This window comes from Arachis stenosperma, chromosome 3 (genome assembly GCF_014773155.1).
Source record: "Arachis stenosperma cultivar V10309 chromosome 3, arast.V10309.gnm1.PFL2, whole genome shotgun sequence".
Lineage (NCBI taxonomy): Eukaryota > Viridiplantae > Streptophyta > Magnoliopsida > Fabales > Fabaceae > Arachis > Arachis stenosperma.
In genome coordinates this window covers 122,328,625-122,348,484 of record NC_080379.1, presented here as the reverse complement: position 1 = coordinate 122,348,484, position 19,860 = coordinate 122,328,625, and the positions used below count along the sequence as shown (strand labels likewise).

Genomic DNA, 19,860 nt, shown 5'->3' with positions numbered 1-19,860 from the left:
CTTTAATATACTAGTAAATCAAATTTTTTATATTTGAATTATTTGGTATCGTAATTCGATTTAGATGTCTCTACTCTCTAGTAAATCAAGTTAGTATAATTCGATTTATCTTAATACATGTAAATTGAATTAGTGTATTTCAATTTACAGCAACATATAGTAAATTAAATTAAAGCATTTTGATTTATAATATCGCATACTAAATCGAATCTAACACATTTTGATTTACATAAAGTCATAGTAAATCGAATTAGGTGATTTTGATTTACATATAAACATAACGAGATATGCATGTAATATTTCTGGTTTCATGATCTCCATATAATATTAAATGCCATTTCTTTTATCTATGTATTTTATCCCAAAAAATATACTAAAACTAATTACGTGTTATTCTGTCAGTTGCATTCTGACGTTGATATTTGTTATACTTTTCCCTTCGGATAGTAATTAAGTAACAACAACGTTACAATTAGGAAGCGGGATTAATCAAATACTTCAGAATATAAAGTAAATTAAATTTTGTGGTTCAACCTGTGGCGAAGTTGAATTTGGAAAGAACAGATTTCCAGGTGATCAAAGAAATTGCACAATCATCATAAATGAATAGAAGATCATATACTTCTCTATACAAAAATCAACAAATGATATATAAAAAAATTACGTTAATTTTTTATATTGTTACTTTATTATTAAAATATATAAATTTACTTAGATATTAAAAATGTTGTACTTGAATACATTAAAATTATGGTTAATTTGCCCATACAAAGAACGTGTGTTTTAGAGATTTGGTTCACACAACAATCCCTGTAGTGAGGTGATATATCAGAAATGAATCTGGTGAGAAAATTTTATATAAATCTATGCAGAAAACAAGACGATTGGTTGAAAAGAAAACAAGTTAAGTCGTCGTGTTTGATGTGTGGATGAACATATACACAACAATCTAGAAGTACAACACAGCCCAAGCTTCAATCTACATTCATTCCTTCATTCCCACGGCTACTAAACCTACAACCTCTTACCCTCACCTAACCTAGGCACCTCAACCAAACCAGCTTCAGCTTCAGCTTCGGCTTCGGCTTCGGCCTCCCAATACTGTTCCTTTGTTGCTTTAATAAAGATATAATTTTGAGTGCAGCGTTTTGATTTGCTTAGTTTGGCTTAGGAATTGGTTTTTATCAATGTTGAGCACCTCTACTCCTTCTTCTTACTCTGGGTTTTGTCGCTTCTTTCTTCCAATTAAGCCATCTCCCCGACCCCCCACCCTAAACCCCTTTCGGATCTTCGATTCTCGTCAACGCTCTCCAACCAACGTAAGCATTATCTCCAATCACCTCACTTATCTTTTTCTGTTGAAAATCGTTGCTTTCGATTGCATTTTTCTGTTAAAGAGGGGGGAAAAGGGGGGAAGGAGGGGGGGGGGGGGGATTCCTTGTTTTGTCGAGGGTTTTGTGTTTTCTGAAGTAACCAGTGACATTCAATTATCCTAATGGGGCATTTTCAGATTTGAGCTCTTATTATTACTTGATGTTTATTTGTGGAGTTATTAGTGAAAGAGACGGCAAATAATTATGTGAATGTGCTTCAAGTGATTTGTTTGTGTGCTTTTGTTTTTCTTGCAGAAATTGAGTATTTCGTGCTTTAGGCAAGAACACCATTCTCCAGAAACACCCAAGCCTGAAGTTATAGAGCACTATCTCCCCGAGGAATTGGTGCAATCTGAATTCAATCACACTAGTGTCGCTAAAAGTGACCGGAAATCGAATCTCCAGAAGGTATCACTATGTCTCTACTTCGCTTTCATAACAGATAGTGTTCTATATTGATCCATCTTGTATTGCTTCAAGCCTCGTGTTCCCAGAATCAGTGTTGTCAGAAACAATTGTCATATAAGTTGAAAATTTAAGAGTTCTCTTATCATATTGTGACATATAATTGTGGCAATATGTCAAAATTTACTGGGTATGAACTATGAAGCATTGAGACATTCTGCGTCCACTCAAAATGCACTTATAGAAGCCAATCATTGTCTGGAAATGTATGTATGACTATTTGGCTTACTCCTCTGGAGTGGTATGATAGCTGATAAAGTGCGAATTTTGGCACTCAAATCTAGAGGCTGAAATATGTTTGGTCCACGTTTTAGCTCCTCCTGTCTAGTAGGAGAAGTGATTCTCTGTGATTAGGTGGTTGCACTAGACGGTGCCGGTAAATGGAATAATTTGGTCGGCATGATGACTATCTGATTGTATTATTTGTCCATTGGTGAAGTGATGGAAAGGGAAGATGGATGTGGTTGCCTTTGATTGTATGAATACAATAACGAAAAGCGGATTTGTATTCCTCAACTGAGATTATTTGATCTTTAATCTTATGCTCTCTTGATTTTAATCCACATGCATCATTTTGTATCTCAGTTGATACATGAAGTTAGATTTTCTTGCAAGAAGCACTTGTCAATGCACTTGTTGTTTTTGGTTGTATTCTAATTGCAATTTATCATATGTCAATTCCCCTGCCGCCATAACAGTTTAAGGAAAGGCTTTTGGTGCTGTTGTTATAGTTATTGTGTCAATCTGCTTACCGAAATGCTTGATTTTCCTTCAGACTGCGGAGTTAGTATTCAAGGTATTTGGCAGCCGATGGGTTGTACCATGGAGTGCACTGACGATATTGCAAGTAAGTGCTTCTCTAACTTTGAGAGCGAGAACTGATTAAATAAATTGTGATTTTGTGTATCAATTCCTTAAGGTTGAGAAATTTTTGGTGATATGATACTGGTATGAAAGCCATGATGACAGGCCTATTGAACATAGTTAAATAACTAAATGTGTAAGTGCATTAAGCCGTGCATACATGTATGATGCAGGTGATGCTTCTTTGGACATCTGCGTTTTGGTTTATAGGAACCTGGATGATTCCTTTTGCAGCTCATGTATCTGGTCTTAGCAAGGAATCTTTGACATTGAGAGGACAGGCACTGTTTAGTCTCATCACTGATGTAACTGAGGGACTTGCTGGGATCGCGATTCTTCTTCGCTGTCTTTCACGATTTCGTCCCCTCCCACCCGACTGGTTCAAGTTCAGCTTGAAAGGGAATTGGCAACTAGATGTTATCATAGGGTGTCTCATGTTTCCTTTTGTCAATCGGCTCTCTCAATTCAACCTGGATCTACTACCTCTCTTGCCGTCTACCCCTGTCACCCTTTCAAGTGTTGAGCAATCCATAAGATCAAGGGATCCGGTGGCTATGTTGTTATATGCAACTGTAGTATCAGTTTGTGCTCCTGTGTGGGAGGAGATAGTTTTCCGTGGTTTTCTACTTCCTTCTCTTACCAAATACATGCCAGTTTGGTGTGCAATACTAGTTAGTTCAATTGCCTTTGCACTTGCACATTTTAATATACAGAGGATGCTACCACTCATATTTCTTGGGATGGTGATGGGTGTCATATTTACAAGGTCAAGGAATCTATTGCCATCAATGTTATTGCATAGTCTGTGGAATGCATTTGTGTTCTTAGACTTGATGAAATAGCTTCTTGAGAGTTGACAGTAATCATGATATTTTAGCAAAGCTAGGACCCCATAATGTTAGTTGCTATGCAGGCTAATAGGATGATGCCGCCTTGTGCTTTGGATCAGTGTCTTCAGAAGCAAATGCTTACAAGTTACAAGAACAGAACGGTACCTCATTCTTAAGGTAAACTGACAAAGTGCATGTGCAAGGAGTAACATGAGCTGGTGGGCTCTTACAATTGTATATTACAGAAATCAGTGCCCTTCTTTGTCCATATCTTTGATGAAATTAGTGGTATTATTTGAAAGCCATTATTCAAACCATTCATTTTAGATAAAATGAGGATGGAAGACGGTTGTGTACTATATAATGTCAATTAACTCATCTTTTGTTTTCTCTTTGGAAAAATAAACCTCTAATAAAACTATTTTGGTCATCAAAAGATAAAAGATTTGTTGCTCACTACAGTGGTCTTCCATACATGCTGGTTACATAGATTATTACAGTCCCATTAATGATTTAATTTTATATAGTTATGACACATTGATCCTTTCTGTATAGGTTAACATGATACGTTTTAGACTTGTGAGGTGATAATATATTAACAAAATAATCTGAGAGGTTGATTTAGTGATATAATAATCGGATGCAATCCTTCTATCGTCAGGTCAAAATAAGGTTTTGCTCATAACGTAGTAAATATAAATTTATCAATTGCTTTCTCAAGAGAATTTTGCCAAACATTCCCGGCTCTGTAATATAAATTGTAAATTTTATTACATATCATATCATGATGTAAACTAAAGGTGAAAATTCGTATGCAGCCGTTGATTAAATTGTCATTTAATAGTTTTTAACTATTAATTTTATATGAAAAATAACATGAGTTTTTATCTAAACTAAAACCTAGAAATTGAAAAAGAAAGTCCGAAATTATAATTCAGCTCAGCGTGCCTATGTTTCTTTAAAGAAATAAGGAAAGTTCTATGATGCTGAAACTAGAATTCATCTCCACCTAATGAAATAAGCTGTCATTCTTCTTGTGTTACGCGTGTCCTATAAAAGTAACTGTCCCAATAAAGTTTATCACCCGCAAATGACAGTATTTATTCTCGACGTACTTAGCCTTAAACTTAAAACTAGCCATAAACACATTAATGATTTATTAAAAGAAATGTATTTTATAATGCTTTTATATTATTTTAATTTATCTCTTTGTGGACTTTGGATTCTAATAAAACTCTCAGGCAATTTAGGAGTGGATTATGTACAGTGAAATTGTTAATCAGTTTAGCTTGGGTTTGAACAATAAATAAATAATGGACCTCTATTACTAATAAGGAGAAAAAAAAAAGAAAGTTTATGGCCAATAATAAAAAAAAATCCAAAGAAAAAAAGTTTATGGTTAACAAATTTCTCCGATTATGTTATAAACTCATAATACTTAACCTAAATAAACAAAAATGTTGCCTTTTTTAAAAAATTTAAATTAGAAGTTAACTAAATATAGCGAAGGATATATCTTGTTATAGAGAAGAAATATATATATGGAAGAGTTTCAAGTGTACCGGAAACATCAGTATTTCAGTTATTTTAACCGTTGATTTTAATTATAAAAAATATATATAATATAACAAGATATATATTTTTTATAATTAAAATCAACAGTTAAAATAACTGAAATACTGATGTTTCAAGTACACTTGAAACTCTTCCATATATATTTCTTCTCTATAACAAGATATATCCTTCGTAATATTTAGTTAACTTCTAATTTAATTTTTTTTAAAAAAGGCAACATTTTTGTTTATTTATGTTAAGTATTATGAGTTTATAACATAATCGGAGAAATTTGTTCACCATAAACTTTTTTTCTTTGGATTTTTTTTTTATTATTGGCCATAAACTTTCTCTTTTTTTTTCTCCTTATTAGTAATAGAGGTCCATTATTTATTTATTGTTCAAACCCAAGCTAAACTGATTAACAATTTCACTGTACATAATCCACTCCTAAATTGCATGAGAGTTTTATTAGAATCCAAAGTCAGGTCCACAAAGAGATAAATTAAAATAATATAAAAGCATTATAAAATACATTTCTTTTAATAAATCATTAATGTGTTTATGGCTAGTTTTAAGTTTAAGGCTAAGTACGTCGAGAATAAATACTGTCATTTGCAGGTGATAAATTTTATTGGGACAGTTACTTTTATAGGACACGCGTAACACAAGGAGAATAACAACTTATTTCATTAGATGGGGATGGATTCTAGTTTCAGCATCATAGAACTTTCCAAAAAATAAAGTGCATGTCTATGTGCGAAATTTTATATTTGCAAAACCCACAGCTGGTATACATTTTTAGATAAGTGACATGATAAAATAAAGGAAAAGTCTAGGGGCAGTTTTTGTGTTTTCTGGCTAGCACTTAACTATTAAAATAAAAGTAAGTGATCTCCTACTATTAGATGTAATTTCACACCATTAAAAACACTATTGATAGTCAATTGATAGTTACAAAACACTAAAATTACCGACCCTCTAGCATTCCTCTAAAATAAATTGACAACACAATGAATCAAGAGATGTACATAATATTAGCTAATTTTATTTTCTGGACCAGTACTCCTTGTTGCCGCTGCTACCTTCAAAGGAAGTGGCACAATCATGAATTCATGATAACAAGGGATTCGGATATAGTTTTTTGAAAATAGATTAAGTGAAAAAAGATTAAAATGAGAGATTAAAAAATAAATAAATTTGTAAAGAATATATTTCTATTAACAGCAAGTAAGCAATACAAGAACTAATGATGAGAAACAGAAGTAAAAAATAAGTGTTGAGACCTTCACTCATGTTACAAGAGGATGAATGAACTCTTTTAGAGTGGACAAGGATTAATTAATCTTGTTGTTGGATGTTCTGGCGAAACATCCAAATACTAATTTTATGTATGAAGTTGATGAATAAAATGAAGAATAATGAAAAAAATTAGATGGAGAAAAAGATGGATATGATCTCTCAAGTTTTAGAAAAAAATCTTTTAAGAGATGTGACTTGAAGTCCTTTTATTGTGTAAAGCTATTTTGAGGAGGGAGTACATTGTCCAATGATTACATTGTGATGTTTAGCTAACTCTTTTTATCCCAAAGTTTGTTATTAAACAGAGTAGTTGGCATAAAATATTTTTAGGTATTCCTATCATTTCAAATCTTTTTAACTAAAAATGGAGGATGTTGATTCCTATAAGGAGGTGTCCGAATAAAAGGATACTCATGATATATGACATCAGTAAAGTAACATCTAGTTTTGTTTCTTTTTAACTAGATGACACTTTCTATATTTCAAATTTAACTAATCTACTTCTATCAATTTAGTTTTCACTAAAGAAAAATTCAACTCCTTAAAGTGTTCTTTTAGATTTCATCTTTTTACTCAATATTTATAGAAAAAATTTGACTTTTTTTAATCATATTTTTGGATCATCTTAAATTATTTATATACAAAAAAATTATATTTTTAGTGTCCAATCAACCAGCATGGTTAATAAAGATTACCAAGACTAATTTAACAATGGAAAAGAAAACCAAAGTTTAAATTGCAAATAGATTCAGTTAAGTTTAAAAAAGGTATTGAAAGTACAGTATTATTATCGTCTTTGTGCAATAGATTCTTGAATCTTATATTTAAAACCAGTGGATGGGTTTGCACAGAGAATAACTATTTGGGACTTGTTGATCTCTTTTATGGAAAAGCTTGTGAAGAAAGGCCACCAATAATGCCAGTTAAAACTTAAAAGGCAAGAAAAGGAAATCTTTGAGCTGCAAGTAATATGATATTTGATCAAATGGCTACATATTCTATGTAATAACAGATTCTGTTGAATGTGTCTGATCCATATCACGTGCAAGACAGAGGCATGTATGCAATATATCTGATCTGTACAAAAAGCAAGCACGCACCAACTAGAACAGATTATGTTTGTTTCTGCCGTAATAAATTTATTTCTGTGTTTGTGCAGCTGCTAAATGCTAGCCTCATAGGAAACTGTATCCTTGTGGGACATAGACAAGCACCCTTGCAACTTGCAATTAACATTTTCATATGCTTTTCTTATAATTTCATAATGTAAAAGCAAAAAGATGAGAAAAAGATAAATAGGTCTTTTGATATTTTTGTTCTGTGGTTTTTTTTGTATTTTATCATTGAAAAATAGTTTTAAATTTTTTACCTTTATAAATTTTGGACGGATCAATTCCTTTATCTAAATACTTTCGTCAGACCTAACAGAAAAGTTTAACGTGGCTCTCGTAATACTTGTCACGCGTACGTATTGGTCACGATTACGCATTGCCTTGCAGACATCCCTCTCACGCGTACGCGTGAATTCAACAAATCCTAAATTCTCCACTTTGCATGCTTTTTTTTTTTCATTTCTTTTAAGTCATTCTTGCTTTCAAAACTTTAAATCACTCAAACAAACATATCAAGATATCGAATGGGAGAAAAATAAATTAAATTTAGCAATTTAATAGCTTAGAAAACATGTTTTCAATCATTGAGCACACTTAAGAGAAATTCACAAAACCATGCTATTTTAGTGAATAAATGTGGAAAAAAATTGATAAAATCCACCAAATTCAATACAATATAAACCATAAATTTGTGGTTCATCAAATTTCCCACACTTAAACATTAATTCAAATCTCAAAATGAAGTATAAATATACTTGCAAGAAGAAAGCTCGTGAAAGCAAGGAACAAGGGATTGAGCATTGAACCCTCAACGGAAGTGTTTGCACTCTAATTTCTCTACTAATCTTGCTTTCTAAGGCTTGTTGTTCTTCTACCAATCAACTTCAATGTATGGATACACATATCAAGAGGTCTTTTAAAGGGTTGTAATGGGGTTAGGACTAAACTTAATTTACTTTTCTCCCATTTGATGCTTGATATGTTTGTTTGAGTGATTTAAAGTTTTGAAGGCAAGAATGACTTGAAAGAAATGGAAAAAAAACATGCAAAGTGGAAAATTCACGAAGAAATGAGGATTTGTTGAATTCAACGCGTGCGTGAGAGGGAAGTCTGCCAAGCAACGCGTACGCGTGACAAGCATTATGGAAGCCACGTCAGACTTTTTCGTTGGGTCGAGGCATTTGGACGGAGAGACTTATCGATCAAAGTTTTATGAAAGTCAGGGACTTAAAATTATTTTTTAATGGTCAAGAACGAAAATGTTTGCGGAACGAAAATGTTCGCGTAACAAAAGGTCAGATACCTATTTGTATTTTCTCTAAAACGATTGATGCTAACCACGTAAAAGAAATTTTCAAATGCATTTAATTACGTATTATTATATTAATAAAAATAACTATTTTTATAATTAGTAGGTAAATAATTATTTAAAAATAAATATATAATTAAATAATTATATAAAATTATTTATTTATTTAGTATAATAAAACAAAAAAAATTAATTAAGAAAAATATAAAATTAAGTATTTAACATATTTATTATGTATTTATTAAAATAAAAAATTTAAAATTTTTTATTAATAATAATATATATAATAATTAAAATTAAAATTTAAACTTAAAATAAAATAGCTAAAAACATAATACTTACAAAATTTAGATTTTTTTTTATGAAAAATTTTCACCATTTATGATGTGCTATTAATAACATTGATCGAGTCAAATATAACACTTACATAAACATAAATCAATAATAAAAATGTGTCATATAAAAGTTTTGTGAGAAAATCCTTTCAGCTACCAACATTCAACACACAAACAAGTGTTACTAGTAGCTAGGCCATTGTGGGGGAGTGGATCTTTTCTAGTGAAAAAAAAAATTGAATGATGTGCAGTATTTAATTTAATCATTTATTATTTTTTCTCTTATTTATTTTTAGCCCTATTTATAAAATTAAAAGTGATAAATTACATTATATTTTGTCAAGTGTTCAAAAAACTAAAGAAAATCTATTTTCCATTACGGAATACGCTCTTGCTCTGTAACTGATCTGATCTTGCCGAGTTCACAGTTATGTTGAGTCGTTTAGCGCCAGCATATGGATAGTCACAAGAACCAAAAAACACTTGATCACGTCTGAAAGAAATTGGTTTTATTACAACATTTTCATCTAAATATTATGTATTGAGGACTTGAGTATAAAACACTTGTATGGTTTTACGGTTCCAACCTTTAATCTCTTTGTATCGGGATGCGTGGCATTATTATTATTATTATTATTATTATTATTATTATTATTATTATTATTATTATTATTATTAGAATAAAATCAATATTAAATTTTTAAAAATATTAATTTTGGACTAATTAATCTGAAAAAAAAAGTATTAATTAGGTCTTTAAAAATAGTAATAGGTAGATATGTATGTCTTTTTATTAATAGTGCCAACTAAACAGAATTGTTTATATATTTTGTTATTTATAGTGGTGTATGTCTTGTTATTATTACATGAGTAGGAAAACGATTTAATTTTAAATTATCTTTTAAATTTTCATATATTTTTTATTAACTGTTCTCTATTTATCACAAATTTTATTAAAACAAATAAAGTTTTACTCAAAATTATTAATTACATTACTATCTTTTATAAATAAACACGTCATAATAATTAACATAATATATAAACATCACTATTAAATTTTAGTTAATAAATTAATAAAAAATATCATGTATTTACTATTTGTTATTAAAAGACTTAATTAATATTTTTTTTATTTAGGGACTATAATTAGTCCGAAATCAAAACATTACTTAATTGTCACTTTACCCTTCTTTTTATTATTATTATGATCTTCTTTTTTGAAAAAGGATAGGGTTCTGCAGTTAAGGCTTAAGAGTGTTCTTGGTTGGGGTGATAAGTTTCATGTGAAAAAGACTGGTGCCAGTATGCCACGAAGAAGAAAGAGATTTGCATTACAAGTTGCGTTTTTGCACTGGCTTGAGATTGAAGAATGGAAAGAAGTACCAATTTAATTTTAATATATTTATAATATAAAATATGTTATAGAATTATCTAATTATATTTTTTAGAAGTCAAAATCTTTGATAAAATAATAAAATAAGAGTTAATCACCTTAAATTAAAATAATAAAATATACTTTATAAAAAATTATAAAATTAACAGTAATTAATTTTTTATTTTAAAATTAATTTTTTTAAATAATTATTTATACTATTAATATAAAAAAAATTATTTATACAATAGTATATAGTACATAGTACTTATAATGGAACGGTTAGACCTGAAGTTTGACTATTTTCTTGTGAAGTTTGTTGAGAAACGAAAAAAGATTCTTTTAGGATGTTCATAAATGATTGAGGAAAATTATGTGACAGTAAAATCTTGGGATCAAGAGTTCAAATCAAGTGAAAACTATTTTGGAGCAACTCTAGTGTGGATTAGAATTTCTGGATTACCAATTTGGTGCTATCAAGAAGATGCAATGCTCCGTATTGCAGTTGCAGTTGGCATCCCTATCAAGGTTGATTTGGCAACAAAATTAGCTGAAAGAGGACGATATGCTTGTGCTTGTGTTCAAATATATTTAGCATTGCCAGTGACTAAAAAGATTCTTGTTGAATGTGTTGAATATGAGGTTGAATATGAAAGTTTTCACCTTATTTGTGGCTCCTGTCTCAAGTTTGGTCATGATACAAAGGTGTGCGAGACTGACAGGAACTAATGTCAAGGTGGTCAGCGATGTAACAAAGCAGCCAGAAAGCTCAAATTCAAAAAATTCGGTGCATGTGGAAACGGCAAGTTTTTATTTTGGCAAGAATTTTGGAGGTGAGACCGTAAATGTTGCTGTCCCGAATTTGGTGGAGAGTGATTTGCATGCTGGTCACGTAGACCATGCACAACATGAGGATTTGGAAGGTTGGACTCAAGTAATTAGGAAAGGAAAATATAAAATAGGTCAAAAGCCTTCTCCTAGCACCCATCAGGTCCAACCAAAAGCAAAGAAGACTCCTAACAAAGCTACCAATACTTGGATAAGGCTTGATCATCAACGTTCAACACATGCTATTGGATCCAAAGTAAAATTAAGTAGGGGTATCAATATTGAAAAGCCGGTTAGTGTGGCTTCTTCGGAGACCCGTCACAATGTACATCATCAGCAGTAAGGTGAGACAATAAATCGCATTGTGCGGAAGCGCCCTCGCCCAAACTCTTTGCAGAATTTGCCAGTAGATAAGGATGGAGCATCGGCGGCGGGTGTGGCACAAGTTTCAACGGAGAAAATTGCGTTGCAACTTGAGAGTCCATTAAAGGCGGGATCGTCGAAGACAAGGACACCATGTTGAGTCTCGAATTTGTTATTAGAGCTCTCTTTTTGCTGTTTTTTATTGATACTTTCAATATCATAGCTTGGAATGTGAAGGGTGCGTCTAACAAGATGGCCCATGTGCATTGTAAAAAGTTGGTGGGAATATATAAACTATCTTTCTTCTTTCTCTTTGAGACTCATACTGTGTTTAATAATTTGAAGAATTTTTGGAATAAGTTGGATTTTCATTGTGCTGGTGTTGAGGAAGCAATAGATGTAACACCCTAACTATTAGCACGTCATGATCATACCAAAAGTAAGGAGTTACTAACCTGTTTTCCTTATTTACTACTTAATATTGAGCCTTTAGATCGATTTTGCGTTTCAATTTTCAGAACATGCCGGAAACTCTTTTTTTTATTAATCAAACTCATTCATCATAGGACGCCAAGTAATAATAATCACATAATTATTAATAATAATTAATATTATACAAAAAGAATGCAAAAGAAACTCAGATACAATTCCTATCCCTCTGTATAAAATAAAATATTAAATAACAAAGGCGAGGGAATTCTATGAAAACAACTCAACACATAAATTTAACTTGAATAAAACTCATAATCACCCACAGCTTCAAACTGAGTCTCCGAGCCTGCATCACTGAAAGGGTGGAAGATTTTAGGATGAGAACAACCACTAGTTCTCAGTAGGGAATAGGAATGCAGTAAAAATAATGAAATAAATGCAAATAACTAACTTTACTCAATAAAACTATTTTGTTAAACCTCTAGCAGTACTTTTTTTTACTTTATTAACTTATTTCCTTCTTTAAATTTCCGAACTTAAACTAATCTCAATCACAACCTCAGTTTCCCATCACAGAGAAACAACAGCACAAGAAACATATCAACAAACAAACAAATTGCAATAAGACAAACAAGTCAAGCAACATAATCATAGAAAAAATATAACAAGCAAAACAAGATCAAATGCAAATGCGCAATCAATATGTTGCATGTCTCTCCTAAGCAGGTCATGAGCTCATGCATCAGTTGTCTACCCGCAACCCGACGTTACTCGAAGCGAACCCCGAATATGGTTTTTTTACTGTGTCAATTAGGCCTAATCATAATAATGTGTATCACAGTAAAAAACAATGCTATCAATTAGGCGAACATTCCCATATTAGCAATCTCAGACTATTAATTAGGTGGGCCCTTTCGCGTTAGCAATTTGGTAAAAGGCCAATTCATATTTCATTTCATGAATCATAATCTATTTCAATTACTTACTTCACTCATGACTTTTCATTTTCTTCTTTTTTTTGTCATTATACCTCCGCATCACCAATTACATACTCATACCTCCACATCACCGCTTAACTATACATACCTCCACATCACCTTACCAATATTCACACCTCCGCATCACCATACATTCATTCACCTATAATAACCTCAAAACATCTAATAAAAGTTCCTTCTTAATAAACCAAACTTAAATCATCTCTTAAAACAAGAATATTTTCTAAATAGGGTCGACTTAAAACATAACACTTCTTTGATAAACCAAAAGCTAAGTAGAATGAGTCTTAAATCAAAGTTTCTTTTGAATAACACCTTAAGCAAAGCCTCGAAGTTTCATAAAAATTTTTGTAACATTTTCTCTAAAATTCGGACTTTGCCACCTTTCAAGGGTCCTAACCAAATCATTTTCGATCCTCAAAGATCATTCTTGATAAATCCAACAATCCAAATCCAATGCCAAATCATTTTATAAATTTGAAAGCTAACAGGTTCAATTTCAAAATTATTTCTCAAAATAAGCCTGTAAAACAGATTTTTAATATAAAGTTCCTTCTTAATGTAAATACATATCTAAATCAGGTTTTCAAAACAAAACACTTTTTTGTATACTTTTTACAAAAATTTGGACAGCATCTTCCCTTAAAATTGAACTTTACCACTGGTGCACGAATTTACAATCCGTACAACTAACCAGCAAGTGCACTGGGTCGTCCAAGTAATACCTTACGTGAGTAAGGGTCGATCCCACGGAGATTATTGGTTTGAAGCAATCTATGTTTATTTTATTAATCTTAGTCAGGATGTCAATAATGTTATTTGGATTTAATTGTAAGAAGTAAAATTGTTTGGAATAAGTAATTGTTACTTTATTAATGAAGAACATGTTGGAGTTTTGGAGATGCTTTGTCCTCTGAACTTCAACTCTTCCTTGAAATCCTTTTCCACACGCAAGGCTCCTTCCTTGGCAAGCTGTATGTAGGGTGTCACTATTGTCAGTGGCTACCTCCCATCCTCTCAGTGAAAATGGTCCAGATGCTCTGTCACAGCACGGCTAATCAGCTTTTGGTTCTCGATCATGTTGGAATAGGATCCATTGATCCTTTTGCGTTTGTCATCACGCCCAGCAATCGCGAGTTTGAAGCTCGTCACAGCCATTCAATCCTTGAATCCTACTCGAAATACCACAGACAAGATTTAGACCTTCCGGATCCTCAAGAGTGGCCGCCATCAATTCTAGCTTATACCACGAAGATTCTGATTAAGGAATCTAAGAGAAGCTCATTCAGTCTGATGTAGAACGGAGGTGGTTGTCAGGCACACGTTCATGGATCTGAGGAAGTTGATGAGTGTCACGGATCATCACCTCCTTCATGTTTAAGCGCGAATGAACATCTTAGATAGGAACAAGCGTGTTTAAATGGAAAACAAGGTAATTGTATTAATTCATCGAGACGCTGCAGAGCTCCTCACCCCCAACAATGGAGTTTAGAGACTCATGCTGCCAAAAAGTACAAATTTCAGATCTAAAATGTCATGAGGTGCAAAGTAAATCTCTAAAAGTTGTTTAAATAGTAAACTAGTAACCTAGGTTTACAGAAAGTGAGTAAACTATGATAGATAGTGCAGAAATCCACTTCTGGGGCCCACTTGGTGTGTGCTGGGGCTGAGACTTAAGCTTCTCACGTGCCTGGGGCTGTTTTGGGCGTTCAACGCCAGGTTGTAACCTGTTTCTGGCGTTGAACTCCAGCTTGTAACCTGTTTCTGGCGCTCAACGCCAGACAGCAGCATGATACTAGCGTTGAACGCCAGTTTACGTCGTCTATCTTCGCGCAAAGTATGGACTATTATATATTGCTGGAAAGCCCTGGATGTCTACTTTTCAACGCCGTTGAGAGCGCGCTAATTGGACTCCTGTAGCTCCAGAAAATCCATTTCGAGTGCAGGGAAGCCAGAATCCAGCAGCATCAGCAGTCCTTTTTCAGCCTAACTCAGATTTTTGCTCAGCTCCCTCAATTTCAGCCAGAAAATACCTGAAATCACAGAAAAACACACAAACTCATAGTAAAGTCCAGAAATATGATTTTTGCCTAAAAACTAATAATATTCTATTAAAAACTAATTAAATCATGCTAAAATCTACATGAAATTACCCCCCAAAAGCGTATAAAATATCCGCTCATCACAACACTAAACTTAAACTGTTGCTTGTCCCCAAGCAACTAGATGAATAAAATAGGATAAAAAGAATTTAAGGAGTAATAAAATCTCCGAGTTTTAAGTGAAGCTCAGATTCTAATTTAGATGAGCGGGGCTAGTAGCTTTTTGTTTCTGAACAGTTTTGGCATCTCCCTTTATCCTTTGAAATTCAGAATGATTGGCATCCATAGGAACTCAGAATTCAGATAGTATTATTGATTTTCCTAGTGTAGTATGTTAATTCTTGAACACAGTTACTTTATGAGTCTAGGCCGTGGTCCTAAGCACTTTGTTTTCCAGTATTACCACCGGATACATAAATGCCACAGACACATGACTGGGTGAACCTTTTCAGATTGTGACTCAGCTTTGCTAAAGTCCCCAGTTAGAGGTGTCCAGAGCTCTTAAGCACACTCTTTTTGCTTTGGATCACGACTTTAACCACTCAGTCTCAAGCTTTTTACTTGGACCTGCATGCCACAAGCACATGGTTAGGGACAGCTTGATTTATCCGCTTAGGCCTGGATTTACTTCCTTGGGCCCTCCTATCCATTAATGCTCAAAGCCTTGGATCCTTTTTACCCTTGCCTTTTGGTTTTAAGGGCTATTGGCTTTTTCTGCTTACTTTTTTTTCTCTCTTTTTTTCTCTCTTTTTTTTTACTGCTTTTTCTTGCTTCAAGAATCAATTTCATGATTTTTCAGATCATCAATAACATTTCTCTTGTTCATCATTCTTTCAAGAGCCAACAATTTTAACATTCATAAAATTCAATATAAAAAATATGCACTGTTCAAGCATTCATTCAGAAGACAAAAAGTATTGCCACCACATATAAATAATTAGAATTTTCCTTATTAAGAACTCGAAAAAATTAAATTGCCTCTTTATTCTACAAATCTACTATTTTATTCATGTTTGATGATGATGAGAAAAATAAATTATAACTTAATTGGAAATAAAACCAAAATAGACTTGCTAATTACTACTACTCCTATATAACTTCTAAGGTAAATTTCTATCATAATACTATCACAGAGTTAAAGCTTAAAATTAGAACTTAACAACCTGTATTTTGGGAAGTGGATGTTCCTCTAGTCTGTGGGGTGCTTGGTCCTTCAAGGAATAGCTTCTGACGCTTTTGTTCCTTCAGTTCACATCCTTGCTCTTCCTGTTCCCTTAGGTGCCATGATCTTGATGAGTTTTAGCTCAGTGATCATGGCAAATCACACCAAACTTAGAGGGAGATGCAATTTCGAAATCCAAAAGATATGATGAGTTGAAAAAAATTTGAAAAAGATTTGGATTGGAAAAAGATTTGTGTTTATGAATTAAGATACATTTGACATTTTTGAAAAAGGGATTTTAGAAATTAGTGTTTTTAGAAATTAGGATTAATTTTTTTTTTGGAATTGAAGGATGATATTTTAAAACATGTTTATGCAAGAAATTATGAATTGAAACATAAAAATTAGAAAATTTGTGAAGAAAAACGAATTTTACCTCCTCCCCACCATTCTGGCGTTAAACGCCCAAATGCTGCATGTTTTGGGCGTTTAACGCCCAATTGCTGCTTCTCCTGGGCGTTCAACGCCCAGCTGTTGCTTCTTTCTGGCGTTGAACGCCAGGAAGTCCTTTGTCACTGGGCGTTTTTCTGAACGCCCAGGACGCTGTCAATCTGGCGTTAAATGCCCAGAAGGTGCTTCTTTCTGGTGTTCAACGCCCAGAAGATGCTCCTTTCTGGCGTTTAACGCCCAGATGGCTACCCTTACTGGCGTTGAACGCCCAGTGGGTGCTTCTTTTGGGCGTTCAACGCCCAAAATGTTTCTTATTGGCTTTTTCACGCCAGTGAGCTTCCAAATTCCCTTGTAACTCTGTGAATCCAATCAATTGCTATTTTACATTTTGAAGATACTTTGACATACACCTGTAAAAATTAATTAGCAAAAACAAATAAAATTAAATTTTGTGAATGGCTGGGTTGCCTCCCAGCAAGCGCTTCTTTATTGTCCTTAGCTGGACAGTGAGCTCTCATGGAGTCTCACAGATAATCAGAGCAAGGTTGGGACCTCCGAACATCAAACTTAGAGTTTGAATGTGGGGGTTCAACACCAAACTTAGAGTTTGGTTGTGGCCTCCCAACACAAAACTTAGAGTTGGACTGTGGGGGCTTTGGTTGACTCTGCAGTGAGAGAAGCTTTTCATGCTTCCTCTCCATGGTTACAAAAGGAGAACCTTGTGTCTTATAGTTTGCAATGTCTGCAAACCACAGAGCTTCCTGAACAGCAAACAATTGCTCATCCGGAAAGGTTTCAGAGATCTCAGTAGGAGGGAGGGATGCTCCTGCTACTGGTTCTATCCGGGACAGGTGATCAGCTACTTGATTCTCTGTTCCTTTTCTGTCTCTTATTTCTATATCAAACTCTTGCAGAAGCAACACCCATCTTATGAGCCTGGGCTTTGAATCCTGCTTTGTGAGTAGATATTTAAGAGCAGCATGGTCAGTGTACACAATCACTTTTGATCCTACTAAGTGGGATCTAAACTTGTCAATGGCATAAACCACTGCAAGTAATTCTTTTTCTGTGGTTGTGTAATTTTTCTGGGCATCATTTAAAACACTGCTAGCATAATAAATGACATGCAGAAGCTTGTTATGCCTCTGTCCTAATACTACACCAATGGTATGGTCACTGGCATCACACATTAGTTCAAAGGGTAATGTCCAGTCTGGTGCAGAAATAACTGGTGCTGTGACCAGCTTAGCTTTCAGGGTCTCAAACGCCTACAGACACTTTGTGTCAAACACAAATGGCGTGTCAGCAACTAGCAGATTGCTCAGAGGTTTTGCAATTTTTGAAAAATCCTTTATAAACCTCCTATAGAATCCTGCATGCCCCAGAAAGCTTCTGATTGCCTTAACATTGGCAGGTTGTGGTAATTTTTCAATTACTTCAACTTTAGCTTGATCCACCTCTATTCCCTTGTTTGAAATTTTATGCCCAAGGACAATCCCTTCAGTCACCATAAAGTGACATTTTTCCCAGTTTAAAACTAGGTTGGTCTCTTGGCATCTTTTCAGAACAAGTGCTAAATGGTTAAGGCAGGAGCTGAATGAGTCTCCAAATACTGAAAAGTCATCCATGAAGACTTCCAGAAACTTTTCTACCATATCAAAGAAGATAGAGAGCATGCACCTTTGAAAGGTTGCAGGTGCATTGCACAAGCCAAATGGCATCCTTCTGTATGCAAATACTCCAGATGGGCATGTGAATGCCGTTTTCTCTTGATCCTGGGAATCTACTGCAATTTGATTATAACCTGAATATCCATCCAGGAAGCAGTAGTATTCATGACCTGCTAGTCTTTCTAGCATCTGGTCTATGAATGGTAAAGGAAAATAATCCTTTCTGGTGGCTGTATTGAGCCTTCTATAATCAATACACATACGCCACCCTGTAACTGTTCTTGTAGGAACCAGTTCATTTTTTTCATTATGAACCACTGTCATGCCTCCCTTCTTAGGGACGACTTGGACAGGGCTTACCCAGGGGCTGTCAGAAATAGGATAAATAATCCCAGCCTCTAGTAATTTAGTGACCTCCTTCTGCACAACTTCCTTCATGGCTGGATTCAGCCGCCTTTGTGGTTGGACCACTGGCTTGGCGTCACCCTCCAATAGGATCTTGTGCATGCATCTGGCTGGGCTAATGCCCTTAAGATCACTGATGGACCACCCAAGAGCTGTCTTGTGTGTCCTTAGCACTTGAATTAGTGCTTTCTTTTCCTGTGGCTCTAAGGTAGAGCTTATGATTATAGGAAAGGTATCACCTTCTCCCAGAAATGCATATTTCAGGGATGGTGGTAATGGTTTGAGCTCAGGTTTGGGAGGTTTCTCCTCTTCCTGAGGGATTTTCAGAGGTTCTATTATTCTCTCTGATTCCTCCAAATCAGGCTGAACATCTTTAAAGATGTCCTCTAGCTCTGATTCAAGACTCTTAGCCATATTGACCTCTCTTACCAGAGAGTCAATGATATCAACACTTATGCAGTCATCTGGGGTGTCTGGATGTTGCATGGCTTTGGCAACATTCAACTTGAACTCCTCCTCATTGACTCTCAGGGTTACTTCCCCTTTTTGGACGTCAATGAGGGTTCGGCCAGTTGCTAGGAAAGGTCTTCCTAGAATGAGAGTTGCACTCTTGTGCTCCTCCATTTCCAGCACCACAAAGTCAGTAGGAAAAGCAAATGGCCCAACCTTGACAATCATGTCTTCAATCACGCCTGATGGGTATGTAATGGAGCCATCAGCAAGTTGAAGACATATCCGGGTTGGTTTGACTTCTTCAATCAAACCAAGTATTAAGTTGATACTTGCCCCAAGATCACATAGAGCCTGCTTGGTACAAGTACCCTCTAATGTGCATGGTATCATAAAGCTTCCGGGATCCTTAAGCTTCTCAGGTAAGCTTTCCAAGATAACTACACTGCATTCCTCAGTGAGGTAAACTTTTTCAGTTTCCCTC

The 19,860-nt window shown here is 34.2% G+C and overlaps 1 protein-coding gene across 1 annotated transcript; it reads left to right on the top strand.

Moving 5' to 3' along the window:
• The first annotated feature begins 811 nt into the window (after positions 1–811).
• Positions 812–4,009, top strand: LOC130965984 (uncharacterized). Its single transcript, XM_057890733.1, has 4 exons — positions 812–1,319; positions 1,629–1,781; positions 2,614–2,685; positions 2,876–4,009. The coding sequence occupies exons 1-4, from the start codon at positions 1,188–1,190 to the stop codon at positions 3,542–3,544; spliced, it is 1,026 nt and encodes a 341-aa protein (XP_057746716.1). The 5' UTR covers positions 812–1,187; the 3' UTR covers positions 3,545–4,009.
• The last annotated feature ends 15,851 nt before the right edge of the window (positions 4,010–19,860 follow it).